We start from the raw sequence: 14,830 nt of genomic DNA on the forward strand, positions 1-14,830 counted from the left end.
CCCCATCTTGACAGCTTGCCCCGCAGGGGTAACTGCAGACCGCGCACGGCGGCAGAGTCTTCACCAACTGCCGTCTTATACATCTTTGCAACCCCGCGGGCGCTCCTTACTCCGTGCATCTCCCTCTATGTCGCTCTACACTATCATGGCTCCGGGCGGGCCCTGGTGGCGGACGCTGCCTGCCTTATTGTTGCTTGGTTTTCTGCATACTTCCTCTGCTGTTTTATTTGATGTTAAAGATGGTAACAACAAAAGTTGCATCATGGCACACTTATCGCTTAATTTTTCAGTGCAATATACAGCTTCAGACAAACAGAGAATCAGTAGCTTCAGTCTTCCAGATGATGCTGTTGTGCACCATAATAGTACTTGTGGTAATGGAAGTGAGTCATCTCCCATTTTGGCTAATACATTTGGAGAGCAACACGTTCTAAGCCTGCACTTCAATAGAACTGCGACTGATTATTACGTTGTCGAGTTGAATGTTGTTTTCAACCAGTCTACAGGGCATTTTTCCCAAATGCATCTGACAAAGGATCTATTGAAGCATCCTCTCGGAAAACTGATATTGCTGCGCCGATCAACACAACATGTAGGTGTGTCAGTGATGACCAGCTTAACATGGGGAATGCTAATGTCACTCTTCATAACATTTGGATTGAGTCGTATCTCCTAATGAATAATTTCAGTGCTGAAGAAACTGTATGTAGTAAAGCTAAAACTCCCAGTCCACCCAGATGCCAATTACCAATTCAACAGCCAAGCCCATGGCACCAACACCACCACCTGCTCCAGTAGTTGGCACATATATTGTCTCTGATGGGAATGGAACTTGCTTACTGATTTCTTCAGGCTTGTAGCTCAACATCACCTATCAAACCAAAACCAATGACTGCGGTAGATGTATTTGCCTTGGATCCCTTACAGGTGACCCCCACAGGGAATTGTACCCCTTCACCAAATATTAGTCTTATTATGAAGCAAACTGTTCTTTCTTTGACATTTGTGAAGAATTCCTCTTCCAATGTGTTTTACCTTGGGTCGGTTTCTGTGAACACATCTGTACCTGATGATGCACAAGCTTTGAATTTTGCCACTACAAATGGATCAACTTTCTACCTAAAAGCTGCTCTTGGACACTCCTACAAGTGTAAAACTGAAGAGACCCTTAAGATCTCAAAGGAATTTTCAAGTAATACTGTCAACCTTCAAGTCCAGGCATACAACATTGATTGCTGAAAATTTAGAGCAGTGGGAGAATGCCAGTTGGATGAAAACAGCATGTTGGTACCCATCATTGTTGGCGCTGCTCTAGCAGGACTAGTTTTGATTGTGCTAATTGCGTATTTGATTGGCAGAAAGAGAAGCCATGCCGGATATCAAAAAATGTAATTATTCCAATGCCTCCGATCCTCAGTCACAACTGAACATCTTCAAAGCAAGAATTCAATAACGTTTGCCTGTTGAGTTCAGATTGAGTGTTTTAAGGAAGAAGTGTTTTTCAGGTTTTTTGCTTCTTGTGAAACCATCTCAAAACATTGTTGGTTATGCACAGGCCCACAATTCCCAATATAAAATAAATTCTTTTACTGAGTGGGTATCACAAAAAGTCAGAAACCCTGCTAATGTTAAATAGTGCTTTAAAAACAATTAGCTGAATTTGGTGTTGGATAAATCCCTTTTTTAATGGCTGGTGTAGTACTTCTCTCAATATAGTTATTCCTCTACAAAACGTAATATTTATTTCCATTCTATTCTGTGGTCTGACTACATTTTGCAGATAATTGCACTAACTTTGTGGGCCTTTTAATGTTAAATCAGAGTAATCTCTGAATTATTGCATTAAACTCCGAACAGCAAATTATCTTTGTTCGGTGTGTGACTTATTTTCGAAATTAAGCTAAAAGCACCAGAGATTGCCTGGTACTTGTAAGTCACTAATGCAATACTGCAATCATATAGGAAATTTTACTTAACTTTAATACTGAGTTCAGATGTTTGCATTGCCTTAACAGTGCTAATAAAAAATACATCTAATTCAATGGTACCAGGCTTGTATTTAACAAAGTTTTTTTCCACTGTTAGTTTTGTTACAACATTGGATGCCTGCGCTTAAACGAGGGTTTTTAGAGCTGGTTTCATCACATATCCACAGAAGTGAAATTTGGTAACCTTGTGATTAGGTGAGTGGGTCCAGCCATATGGGAGACTTTGTTCATTAGATTTAGCAAAAGAGGTTTGCACTTGATTTAGCATGTTTTCGTTGTGTATCTTTTCAGGTGGCGGTACATTCAGGAAAAGGTACCCAGTTGGACAGTGATTACCATTTTAGTCTGGTCATGACATTGATTCATTATGTATTAATTAGGCTTTTTCCAGCCGGATTCACCCCATATACACTGAAGTGAATTTCGGTCACCTAGCAAATAGGTGAGTGACTTCAGACATAAGGGATGTTTTGATCATTAGACTTAGCGTAATAGGGGCAGATTTACACGCCCCTTGTGCCACTTTTGCGTCACTTTTAACATGGAACAAGTGACGCAAAAGTGGCACAAGGGGCTTGTAAATCTGTCCCATAGTCTTTTACATGATCCAGCGTTTTTTATTATGCATCTTTACATCACACTCAGGTGTTCGTATATACAGAACAGATAGTCTAGTTGGATAGAGACATCAATTCCAGAAGTTTCGCCTGGTTATTCTTGGAAACTGGTGAGTGTGGTTAGATTAGAGGGACACACGCTCTTGCCCCATGTTCAATGCTCTGTATTTCTCTGTTTTTCCAGGACAGTTTGGAGTCCTCGGACTACGCCCATACGTGGTACCCCTCGTCTGTTGTAAATGTAGTCCAGCTTCTCTTTCAATTTGGTGAGTTTCCCCATATTAGCGGGATACTTACATTTTTTGCATATAATAGAATCTTGTCTTAAGTTTTTTTATTCTTTTCAGCCTGAACAGAACACTTTGGTTTCTTGTATGATTTTACTTAAAGCCTATCGCTACCGGTTTCTATTGGAGTGTAGCACTGTCACACCTAAGAATGTTCATGGTGAGTGTCACCATGGTAGCAGTTCAAAACCAAGTGGTTTTTTGCTGACTTTAATTCTAATGCCTCGCATTTCATTTTCAGTCCACATGGAACATTTCCTGTCCATGGTTGCCATCCGTTGCGCTGCATGTATCCGGGATTAATTTTGTATTGATTTACTACATGCGCTTCTAAGGTATGAAAGCACTTCAAATATTGGTGTGACTGGAGTACCACTTTCAGGAATGTTCACTTGCTTTAAAGCTCATATGAGTTTGCACTTTTGCCACTAAATAAAACCATACAACCTTCTGCTGTTTTACCTCCCAATTTTAAGTGTAGCATTCGGTAATTAGGGGTGCGAGTTTCAAAAAGTAATACTTCCCTCCCGAAAGACCATACCGCCTCCTGCTGTTTTACCTCCCAATTTTAAGTGTGGCATGCGGTAATTAGGGATAACATGCAGGAACAGCTTTACCACATTGCAAAATACCTTTTCATCGCATTTTCGAAACTTTGACCTATTGGTGTTATAAGAGACAATGCCTTTTATTATTGCAGGTTTTTTTAAACATATAAATGAAAGGCATTGTCATTTACCATGCCAATAGCTCAAAATCTCGCAAATGCGAGACCTATTGCATTGCAAATGCTTGTTCTTTATTGGCAGTGCTGCACCAAGGTGCTGTAGTAAGTGGTACGGCCTGTGAGGTGTCGCTGTTCTGCAACACCGAGTGGTGCAGTTCTGCACAGAGCCTTCAGTCTACAGTGTGACCGCTTTTTTGGGATCTCTCAATAGCTTAAGGGGATGTGAACGTGGCACATAAGTGTAGGCATCCGTTTACACAGGTTGAGGTGCCCATCACCAATCTTAAATCAAATTCTCACGCAAGAAGACCACAGTAAACTCAGGAAATGGATTGGGTGGGAGGGAAGGGTTTCAAACTCGTCAGGCCAGAGTGGCGTTTATGAAAGTAAGGCACTCATCAGAAGTTTGTAATTATACTATTACTAAGGAGATTTGAGTTCTCTCTATATATCTGCCAGACATTACATCCTCCTAAGGCTTTGATGCTCTACTGGGTTTGACGGTTTAGTATTTGTATCTATAGGACATAAAAAAATGTTTTTCTCATTTCTGTTGCAGACTGCAGCGACTCTTAAGAAAAAGACAAAAGTGAAGATTCCTCCTCGTCAGCTTAGAAGGTGAAACGTTTGCCCCTATTTTGATCTCCATATTATATTAATGAGTTAATCCTGAGGGGTTACCTATATCCGAGTGGTTTTATTTGGTGGTGAGAATTCTTTTGGGTTCATTGACGTTAGAGGTGGGCCATACAAGGTTATTGTATTACTTAAAGGGATAGACTTGGAAGAGGCTGGGTGATGAGGACCATGGTTTCTGGAGGGCTGGGAGCCTTTTGAAGTAAACATCTGCAGGCCCCGTGTAGTAATAGTTCAAACCACCCCTCGAAAGCAAGGTACCACTAAGGGTGGCTCTCTTCTTTTCCCTGTAGGGCAAAGAAGGACTTTATACTTTATACTTTATTCAAAGTTTTATATAGCGCGAACAAGATCTTTACAGATATCAGAGCGCTTCACAGAGACAGGGGTAGGGGCAACAGGACTAAACAGAACTAGTGGGAACAGTATAATAGTCAGTAACATAATAGGATAGCAGTAATGTACAGAAAACATAACATTATACAATCAGGTAGCCAGTGATATAAGACGGCGCAAAGTCATTGATCCCGCTACAATAGCGTTCAGGAAAACTTTGGGTGTAGGGATGGCTTATACCATTATCTTAGGAAAGGGAGAACAAGGGGTGGGGGCATCAAGAGGTGATTAACAAACTAAAGTGTACCCTAAAGTGGTCGGTAGTAGGCGAGTAGCATAATAGTGTCGCAATCAAGTAAGAATATAATGCCAAGAGACAATCAGGTAATCAAAAATACAAAGCGATGCAAGGTCTCTGATCCAATACCCATAAAGTTCAGGTGAACTTGGCCATAAGGATGGTTTTCACCTCTTTCTTGAAGAATGCAGTGGAGGAGATAAGCCTGGTTTCAGGAGGGAGTGCATTCCAGATCCTGGGAGCCATTCCTGAGAAGGAGCGTTTGTATGTTTTTTCCTTCCGGAATCTACGAGGCTTCAGGAGTAGACTTTTTGTGCTTCTGTTGGCTCTCGAACCTCCTGATAAAGACAACTTTTGAGCGAGGTAGTTGGGTGCCTTGTGGTGCACGGCCGAGTGTGTCATAACGGCAACTTTTAGCTGTATTCTGGCTTCAAAAGGCAGCCATTTCAGGGATTTTAAGTCGGGGGATATATGCGAGTGTTTTCTTGAGCCAGTAATGAGTCTCGCGGCAGCGTTCAGGGAGGCTCTTAGGGGTGCCGTTGTGGATAGCGGGAGTCCGCTGAGGGTCACAATTCCATAGTCTATGCGCGGGATGACTAAAGCTTGTACAGCAGTTTGGAAGTCCTTGGCTGGGAGGAAGGGTTTAAGTTTCCTTATTGTGTTGATTTGGAAATTGGCTCCTTTTGTTGCTTTGCTAACGTGCTGTTGCATGTTGAGCTTGGCGTCGAGTGTGGCGTCGAGTGTGATGCCTAGGGATTTCGCAGAATCCACGATGGTAGGTTGGACATTGAGTGCTGTTAGGTTATTAAGCCAGATTTGGGTGGTGGTAATTTTCGCAGGAGGTGAGATGAGTAGGAACTCAGTTTTCAGAGCATTTAGTTTGAGGTGATTATCGGCCAACCAAGATTGAGTGTTACTAAGTGTGGAATTCAGAAGTTTGATATCTTCCGGGGGTCGTAGCTTTAGGTAAAGTTGTGTGTCATCAGCGTACATATGGAATTGTACATTGGATGCTTGGAGCAAGGTGGCGAGAGGGTCCATGACGAGGTTGAACAGTGTTGGGGGAGAGGGAAGATCCTTGTGGGACACCTAGATCTACTGGCACAGGTGTGGACAGCACATTGTCAATTTTGAACTTCTGAGACCGGTTATGAAGGAAGGAAGTAAACCAATTGAGAACAGTTCCCGATAGACCCATTCTTGTGCTTAGCAGCTCCAGTAGTTTCTCGTGTTTGACCGTGTCAAATGCTGAGGAGAGGTCAAGAAGGATGAGGAGGCTGGAATCATTGCGATCAAGGATTTGGAGGGCGTCATCAATTATGTGCGTCATAGCCGTTTCTGTGCTATGTTTCGCTCGGAAGCCTGATTGATGAGGGTTGAGGAGATCAAACTGGTCAATGTGTTTTGTTAGTTGGAGTTGTACACATTTTTCCAGCAGTTTGGCCAGGGTGGGGATATTGGTGATAGGGCGGTAATTGTTCAGGTCAGACGGGTCAACTGTAGGTTTCTTGAGTATAGGCGTGACTTGCCCCACCTTGAGGGAGTCTGGGATGAGACCTTGTTGAAGGGAGCTGTTGATGATTTTGGTCCAAAGCGGGAGAAGCAGGGGGATGAAGTCTTTTACAGCATTAGCAGGTAGGGGGTCTATGAGGTGATTAGAGGGCTTCAAGGTGCCGAGCAATTTGTGCATTGCTTCTTCAGAGTAGGTGTCGAAGGACAACCATGATGCATTATTTTTAGGTTGAGTGTTAGACATTCTGGTGTGGCTGGGGTATCGCCTTACATCCATGATGAGGTCACTTCTTATGTTGTCGGTCTTTAGCTTAAAGAAGGCAGAAAAGTCTTCACAGTGTGGGGTATCGCTTGTTGTGCTGTTTGATTGTGAGGGTTGTGTCTTTGTTTGAGTTTTGATTAGTTCGAACAGTTTTTTTGGCCTGTTTTTTGCTTGGTCCAGCTGGCGGCTAAAGAAGTCAGACTTTGCGCGCTTTATTTTCCTAAAGTAGGCATTTCTCTTGTTCTTAAGCGTTTTGAGATGCAATGATGAGGGGTCAGATCTCCAGGTGCGCTCTGCCATTCGCATAGCACGCCTTTCATCATTGAGTCTGCCGTCATACCAAGGCTTAGATATCTTGGTGGAGACTCTCTTCAATTGCAATGGGGCGGCTTCGTTGACTATTGAGTTCATAGAGTCAAGGTAATGATCGGTCAGTGATTGAACATCCGAGGCGTCCGAGGGGGGAAGGAGGAGACTGCAGATGTGGGGAGGCAGGGAATTGGGGTCAAGATTCTTCATGTCCCTTTTCCAGATCTTGGATTTGGTAGGTTGAGCCGGGTTAAGTTTAACTTTTTCGTTGATAAAGAAGGTGATAATGTGGTGGTCTGACCAGTCACAAGGTTGGATCGCCTCCAGTTGGGTGGAATCCTCTTTGGCGATGATGAGATCGAGTATCGAACCTTTGTCGTGTGTTGGTCTATCGCATATTTGGGTGAGGTCAAGCGCATTAAGGAAAGTTTTGAGACTATTCACCACTGCGTCTTTCTGATCGTTCCAGTGGAGATTAAAGTCACCCAGGTAGACTTGAGTGGTCTGCCGACCGGCATTGGATGTGATCGTGTCCATGAGTTGTTGAGTGAAAGTGAGGTTGTCACCAGGCGGGTGATAGATGAGATGTAAAGCACAGACTTGTTTGCTCTCGCTGGTGATATCGAGGCAGAGGAGTTCACAGGAAGTAAGGGAGGGGGAGGTGGCTTTAGTAACGGAGAGGTTGCTCCTAAAAATGCATGCAATTCCCCCGCCCGTCTTGCCGGGCCTGTCAAGTCTAATGATGTGATAATTGGGGGGGACTAGTATGTCCATTATCGGTGTAGAAGCTTCAGTTAGCCACGTTTCAGTCAGAATGGCTAGGTCCAGATTCATTGTTGTGACGAGATCCGCGATGTCGGAGGAGTGTCTCTGGGCCGATCTGCAATTGAGTAGGATGCATTTGAGTCTGGGAGTGAGAAGGGAGGTCGAGCCTTCTAGAGAGAGGGGGACTTTTCTGAGGTTGTTAGGGACGGAACCTCTGTTGCTTAGGGTTGGGGGCCTAAGGGTATTTGTGAGAATTGTGGGTATGGGGAGGTGTGTGATGGATATGTGTTTTACAGGACCTGGGCCAAAAGAGCGAAGGAGGGAGCATAAGTCGCGGTCCGACAGGGTGTTGAGGGCACGACAGGGGCGGTGGGAGTTATTGCGCGCGGGGATAGTCGGCCAGCGCGGGGAGCGTTGGAAGCGAGGGTATGAGGGGAGGGTGGGTCGTTTGTAGGGTAGCGGAATGGTGGGACTGGGCTGTGAGAAGAGAAGATCTTTGAAGGCGTGGAGATCTTCTTTGACTTGTAGGAGATCCTCCTTGACTTGTTGGAGGGTGGATAAAATCAGGTCCAGAGGTGGATTGGGGATGGTGTTGGTGATGAGAGCCGTTGGCGAGTGGTTGAGTAGTGGGCTGGAAAGCGAGCAGGGTACCGAGGGGGGGGGATATGCTAGCGTTATTGGAGGGTTCTGCGGTAATATTGAGTGGGGTGGCATTCGATGCGAGGGAGAATTTGTGGGCGAGGGGTGTTAGTGAGGTAGGGGGGGTGGGCGGCATAGGTAGAGACGTCGGTGGGAGGCGGTGCCGGAGAATTGAGGAGTGAGTGAAGGCTGAAGACAATGGGGGTGGCAGGATGGTAGTGGGGGCTGAGAATGGGAGGGGAGAGAGGGGGGATGCTAAGGTAAGGGAGGTGGTATGTTCTGTGGATCTAGTTGGGAGGGTGGGGAGTGAGAATGGGGGGGGGCTAGGGAGGGAGAAGGATCTGCCGCGGGGAGGGGGGGAGGGGGGAGATAAGCTCCGGACAGTGGTGCGTTCGGAGGTATTCGTGGGGGGTGTAAGGTGGGGGGAAGGGAGGGTGGGGGTATGGAGGATGGATGAGGGGGAGTGTTCTCCGACAGTAGATGTGGGGTGAGGAGGTGTTAGGACAGGTGTGCGATTGACTATAGCGCTGGGGGGATGGGAGAGGTGGGTGTCAATCCGCTGTTGAGATGGGTAAGGCAAGTTAGCTAGAGTATTGGCGTTGGAGGGCGTTGTGTAGCTTGATGTGTTCGGAGTGGAGGTCCGCCGTTTGGCGATGTGTTCTAAGAAGGTAGGGAACAGGTTGTCGAGACGGTCGAGGTTCCTATCAGTGGCTTGGAATAGTATGGTCCCGTTGTTGTAGATGGTGATGGTGGCTTTGCCTGGGAAAACTTGTGATGACGTAATAGACAGCGTTAGGCCATGAGCGGATTTACTGGTGGAAGAGCTATTGAGAATGGAGAGGATCGCTTTCCTCCACTGTGCTCTACGCAGTGTGTAGAAGATGATATCGGTGCTTGTAGCTCCATTGGTCAGTGAGAAGTAGGTGTCCACAAACGGTGTTTCAGGGTGTGCTTTCAGGAAGTTGTGTTTGTAGCGTTTGGCGTTTTTCTTGGACAGTTCGGGTGGGTAATTTATTTTGTATGTGTGTTCACCCATGCGTTCCATAGTGGAAGAAGTGTAGGTAGGAGAGGGGGGTGTACGTGGGTGAGTGTGTGAGATTGCAGAGCTGTAGACCCACTTAGACTTACGTATGGGCAGTTGGTAGGGATGACTAGTCTAAGATGGCCACCCCAATGAGGGACTAGTCAAAGATGGCCGCCAGAATAGCATAGGTGGAAACAAGAGTAATAGTCCTTTCTCTGTTGTTGGTGTGCCTTAGAGAGACAGTTTCCCTTTCTGCTTAGGGGCAGGTCGCGTTAGTCCATCTTCTGTGTTGTTAGGTGGGAGGAGAGAGATTAGCTTCCCAGTTGCTTGGAGGCGAGGAGAGAGAGTCTTATCTCTGTTTTGTTGACCTGTGACCACGTTGGTATGTAGCCTCATGGTCATCTGGTGGGCAGTGGAGGCGATTTATGGCTCCGGTATATGGCCCCAGCCATTTTAGGAATGGAGAGTGAGAAGAGTGAGAAACCCGCCCTGTCGCGAAGAAAGTTTGCAGACAGATAGACTTTATAGGATTCAGGGCAGGGGATGCAAAGCCGGCATGATCGAGCTGAAAATAACAGAATGTGTGCAAATACCTTCAGGACATCACCATAGTTAGGCTGCACTGAAACTGTTCAAATCTGATGCAGAAAGTAGATTTGTGCAGTTAAGTAATGAGTAGAAATAGGCACTCCATTAGCAGGTGCTAGCCGGTGTTCGCAATGTCAGTATTCTTTCCATATGTTCAGTGCATTTCCTGGGCATTTCCCTGGGGGGGGGGGGGGGCAATTAGGCGCCTTCTCTCCGTGTGTGCAGGGCTTCGTTTGGAACCGCCGACCCACCGCCCCACTCTCCCGCCAGCACCGCAGACCAAACGCCGCTGAGCGGCCGCCCCTCTGCACCCCACCTCCACAGTTCCTACCGTACAGCCGGCGTGAGGGGAGAGAGGCCAGGCGCCCCCGCCACGAACCGCACAGACCGGAGCCCGAAGCTCCGGCTCAGGGACCAGTCCTCCAGCGGCTCCGCAGCGCCCTCCGTCGTCCTCGCCTTCTCTCCGCCCTGCTGCTGCGTCCACCAAACAGACCACGGACCGCACGGCAGTGAGCCGCAGCCTCAGCCACAGCGCCTCGACCACAGCGCCTCCCCAGTGCCCTTCAATGATTGCCGCTCCAGCCCGCAGGCAGTCCCGGTGGTCTCCAGACCGTCGACAGGGGGAGCCGAAGGGCATCCAATGACCGATCCGGTGACCGCCAGCGACCGGAGATCCCAACAGACAGCCACGGCAGGCAACCACAGCAGCGCCGGGGCCCCAGACAGCAGCGCCTCTCCGACGCCCAGCGCCTCCCGGTCACCAGCCGCCACAAGCCTCCTCGGCGACCCCCGTGGTTCTACCCCCGAAGTCTCGAGTTCTGCTGATGCTCCGGAGACAGTCGCAGGGGTCCCAGCCGCCGGTGTCACAGGTAGGTGAACATCGATGTTGCTATGTACTCCAGTTACTTTTGTGGCCAATCCAGTTACTCTTTAAATACTCCTGTTACTCGTAGTCGTTTTCCTAGCAAGGAGATGGGTGCTATCGGGGATAAATCCCAAAGAGGTATCCCGAGCACTGGGAGCTCCGGACAGGAGCTCCTACCGGGCGGCCATCTTGCTGATTGGACCCTGAAGGACCCTCCTAAACCAGCCATACCCCAATTACCTGTTCAGCTCATAAAAACAACATGCCTCTAAAAGAACCTGCCAACCCCCCCATCCCCCCACCACCATGCCTCTTGCCCTCTCCATTTTATTTATTTATTTATTTTGAAAGTTTTATATAGCGCGGACAAGATCTTTGCAGATATCAGAGCGCTTTACACAGAAGGGGTACATGAGGGAACATAGTCAAAACAATTAAATCAGAGGAGCATACAGTACAAATAAGTGAGGGCAAAGCCAATCATGTAAATCATTAAATCAATAATACAAGTATTGCAAATATGCAACGGGGTCAAACAAGTAATACAGATCGGTGCCTATTCTTAAGGAGATCTACTTAACAGTTCAGGTGTATTTTGCCATAAGGATAGCTTTTACTTCTTTCTTAAAGAGTGTAGTGGAAGAGATGAGCCTAGTTTCGGGGGGAGTGAGTTCCAGATTCTGGGTGCCATTCCTGAGAAGGAGCGTTTATATGTTTTTTCCTTCCGGAATCTACGTGGTTTCAGCAGAAGATTGTTTGTGCCTCTAGTGTTTCTAGCGCCGCCAGAGATTGTCAACTTCTGAGTGAGGTAGCCGGGAGAGTTCAGGTGTACCGCCTTGTGAGTCATGCAGGCGATTTTCAGATGTATTCTGGCTTCAAAAGGCAGCCAGTTCAGGGATTTCAGGTCAGGGGAAATATGAGAGTGCTTTTTTGATCCAGTTAAGAGCCTCGCTGCAGCGTTTAGAGAAGCTCTTAGGGGTGCGGTAGTAGTTAGCGGGAGTCCGCAGAGGGCGACGCTGCCATATTCTATTCGCGGGATGACTAGTGCTTGTACTGCGGTTTGGAAGTCATTGGCTGGGAGGAATGGTTTAAGTTTCCTCAGGGTATTGATTTGGAAATTTGCTCCCTTAGTTGCCTTGTTGATGTGTTGCTGCATGTTGAGATTGGTGTCGAGGGTTATGCCTAGAGATTTTGCTGAATCCACGATGGTGGGTTGGACATTGAGTGCAGTTAGGTGTTTGAGCCAACTTTGAGTGGTGGAGATCTTCGCTGGAGGTGAGATCAGAAGGAACTCTGTTTTCAGAGCATTGAGTTTGAGATGATTATCGGCCAGCCAGGATTGGGAATTTCTGATCGTTGAGTTCAGGAGCAAAATGTCTTTGGGGGATTGTAATTTGAGATATAGTTGGGTGTTATCGGCGTACATGTGGAAGTGTAAGTTAGATGCTTGCAGCAAGGTGGTGAGAGGTTCCATCACTAGGTTGAACAGAGTTGGGGATAGTGAGGATCCTTGGGGGACGCCCAGCGTTACAGGTATTGGCGAGGACATCAGGTTGTTGCTCTTGAATTTCTGCGACCTGTTGTGAAGAAAGGAAGTGAACCACTTGAGAACAGTTCCAGATAATCCCATTCTAGTGCTTAGTAGTTCGAGTAAGTTCTCATGTTTAACGGTGTCGAATGCTGAAGAGAGATCAAGAAGGATGAGAAGGCAGGTGTCGTTTTGGTCTAGCATTTGAAGTGCGTCGTCAATTATGTGAGTCATGGCAGTTTCTGTACTGTGTCCTGCTCGGAAGCCTGATTGATGAGGATTGAGGAGATCAAATTGTTCAATGTGTTTAGTCAATTGTAATTGTACGCATTTTTCCAGCAGTTTGGCGAGGGTGGGGATATTCGTGATGGGACGGTAATTGTTCAGATCAGAGGGGTCGGCTGTAGGTTTCTTTAGTAAGGGTGTGACTTGTCCAACTTTGAGGGTGTCAGGTATGATTCCTTGTTGAAGTGAGCAGTTGATAATTCTAGTCCAGAGTGGGAGAAGCAAAGGGGCAAAGTCTTTTACAGCGTTAGCAGGAAGGGGATCTGAGAGGTGATTGGATGGTTTCAAGGTGCTGAGCAGTTTGCCAATTTCCTCTTCAGAGTATGTGCCAAAGGATGACCATGTAGCATTGTTTTTTGGTTCAATGGGTGCTATGCAGTGAGGTTTGGAGTAGAGGCTTGCGTCCGCAAGGAGATCGCTCTTTATGTTGTCAGTTTTTTGGATAAAGAAAGCGGAGAAGTCTTCACAGGAGGGAGCTTCGCGCACAGTGCTGAGTGGTTGGGGTTGTTCCTTGGATTGAGTTTTGACTAGCTCAAACAGTTTTTTCTCGGACGGTTTTTTGCTTGTTCGAGCTGGAGGCTGAAGAAGTCTAGTTTTGAGCGTTTTATTTTCCTGAAATAGGCGTTTCTCTTTTTCTTCAGGGTTTTTAGGTGCAGTGCAGAGGGAGCTGATCTCCAGGTGCGTTCTGCCATTCGCATGTCTCGTCTATCCTCATTGAGACTTCTGTCATACCATGGGTTCGACATTTTAGTTGAGACTCTTTTTAACTGCATAGGTGCCGCCTCATTTATTATTGAGGTCATAGCATTGAGGTAGTGGTCAGTCAGTGATTGAACGTCCTTAACGCCGGGTGGTGGAAGTAGGAGATTGCAGCTGTTAGGAGGCAGAGAGCTTGGGTTGAGTTTTTTCAGGTCTCTTTTCCAGACTTTGGGCTTGGAGGATTGAGCCGGGTTGGATTTAACTTTTACTTTGATGAAGAATGTGACAATATGGTGATCTGACCAGTCACACGGTTGGATAGACTCGAGTTGGATAGAGTCCTCTTTGGAGATGATAAGGTCGAGGATAGAGCCTTTCTCGTGGGTCGGGCCGTTGCATATTTGGGTGAGGTCAAGGGCATTGAGGAAACTTTTAAGACTATTTACCACCGCGTCATTGCGATCGTTCCAGTGGAGGTTGAAGTCCCCAAGGTATATTTGGGTGAGCTGCCGTCCGGAGTTGGTTGAGATCATATCCATGATTTGTTGCGAGAAGGTGAGGTTGTCTCTGGGTGGGTGGTAAATGCAGTGTAGAGAGCATATCGGTTTGTCCCCACTGATAATGTCGAGGCAGATATATTCACAGGATGTGAATATATCTGCCACAAACTATGTACCACTCACACATGCACAGACTCCTAATGAAGCCTATCTGCTCACTCCAAGAACCGCACCGCTTTAGGCCAGTTCATAGTTTTTGATTTTTCATTGCCATTTCAGGCGTCATGAGAAGATTCATAGAAGTAGAGAATTGAGCAACACACGGGCTATAGTTTTCTAAACTATTCTTTCATCTTTTAATCCTTCTTATATCCTGTATTTCACAGTGTCAACAAGTCGTGGCACTTGAACCACTTTACAGGAAAGTCACATTTGCAATGTAAGCCTTTGAGTGTGTATGTTAATTTAGGAGACCCCTTGTTAAGTTGCTTTTATCAGAAGAACGTGGCACTTCTTGCTCCTCATACCTCTGGTACATCTTAACAAACGTAGGTCCTTTAAGTTTAGCCATAAGACCAGAGTTGTCTGCCTTATTCTACAGAGAACAAACAGCAGCAGTACCTATAGAGTGGGCTTCTAGCTGAAAGTGCTTCTCAGTTTTTTTTCTGGGCTTGTGATAGTTGTCCCGAAATGTTACTGTGGTTGTTGGTTAACAGTTTGTGCTTCATTGATTGCTTTAATTCGCCGAATAAAAGAGGAGACGTACATACACCTCTACTCTGTTACATAGAACATGTGAGATTCCATGTAACAAAATTCCTGTGTGCAGGCATTTCCACGGTGTAATAATAACCCAACCTTTTAAGGCCTATTGGCTTTAGGAATGCCTACCGCAGTAAATAAGTCAGACCTTTTAACTTTGTGGCCTTTTCAAATAATATACAGATCATACCTATAGCATTTTA

At 46.4% G+C, this 14,830-nt stretch overlaps 1 protein-coding gene and 1 pseudogene across 2 annotated transcripts in view; both read left to right on the forward strand.

Moving 5' to 3' along the window:
• Window positions 1-14,830, forward strand: part of LOC144823974 (WD repeat-containing protein 76-like) — a 105,347-nt gene that overhangs the window by 12,247 nt on the left and 78,270 nt on the right. For both annotated transcript variants that reach the window (XM_078682949.1, XM_078682950.1), the window contains exon 4: window positions 4,179-4,237. In XM_078682949.1, the coding sequence (XP_078539075.1) occupies window positions 4,179-4,237 (59 nt within the window). The remainder of the gene's footprint in view (window positions 1-4,178; window positions 4,238-14,830) is intronic.
• LOC144823975 (lysosome-associated membrane glycoprotein 1 pseudogene) lies at window positions 146-1,407 on the forward strand (annotated as a pseudogene).

This window comes from Lissotriton helveticus, chromosome 3_1, assembly GCF_964261635.1.
Source record: "Lissotriton helveticus chromosome 3_1, aLisHel1.1, whole genome shotgun sequence".
In the NCBI taxonomy this organism is placed as follows: domain Eukaryota; kingdom Metazoa; phylum Chordata; class Amphibia; order Caudata; family Salamandridae; genus Lissotriton; species Lissotriton helveticus.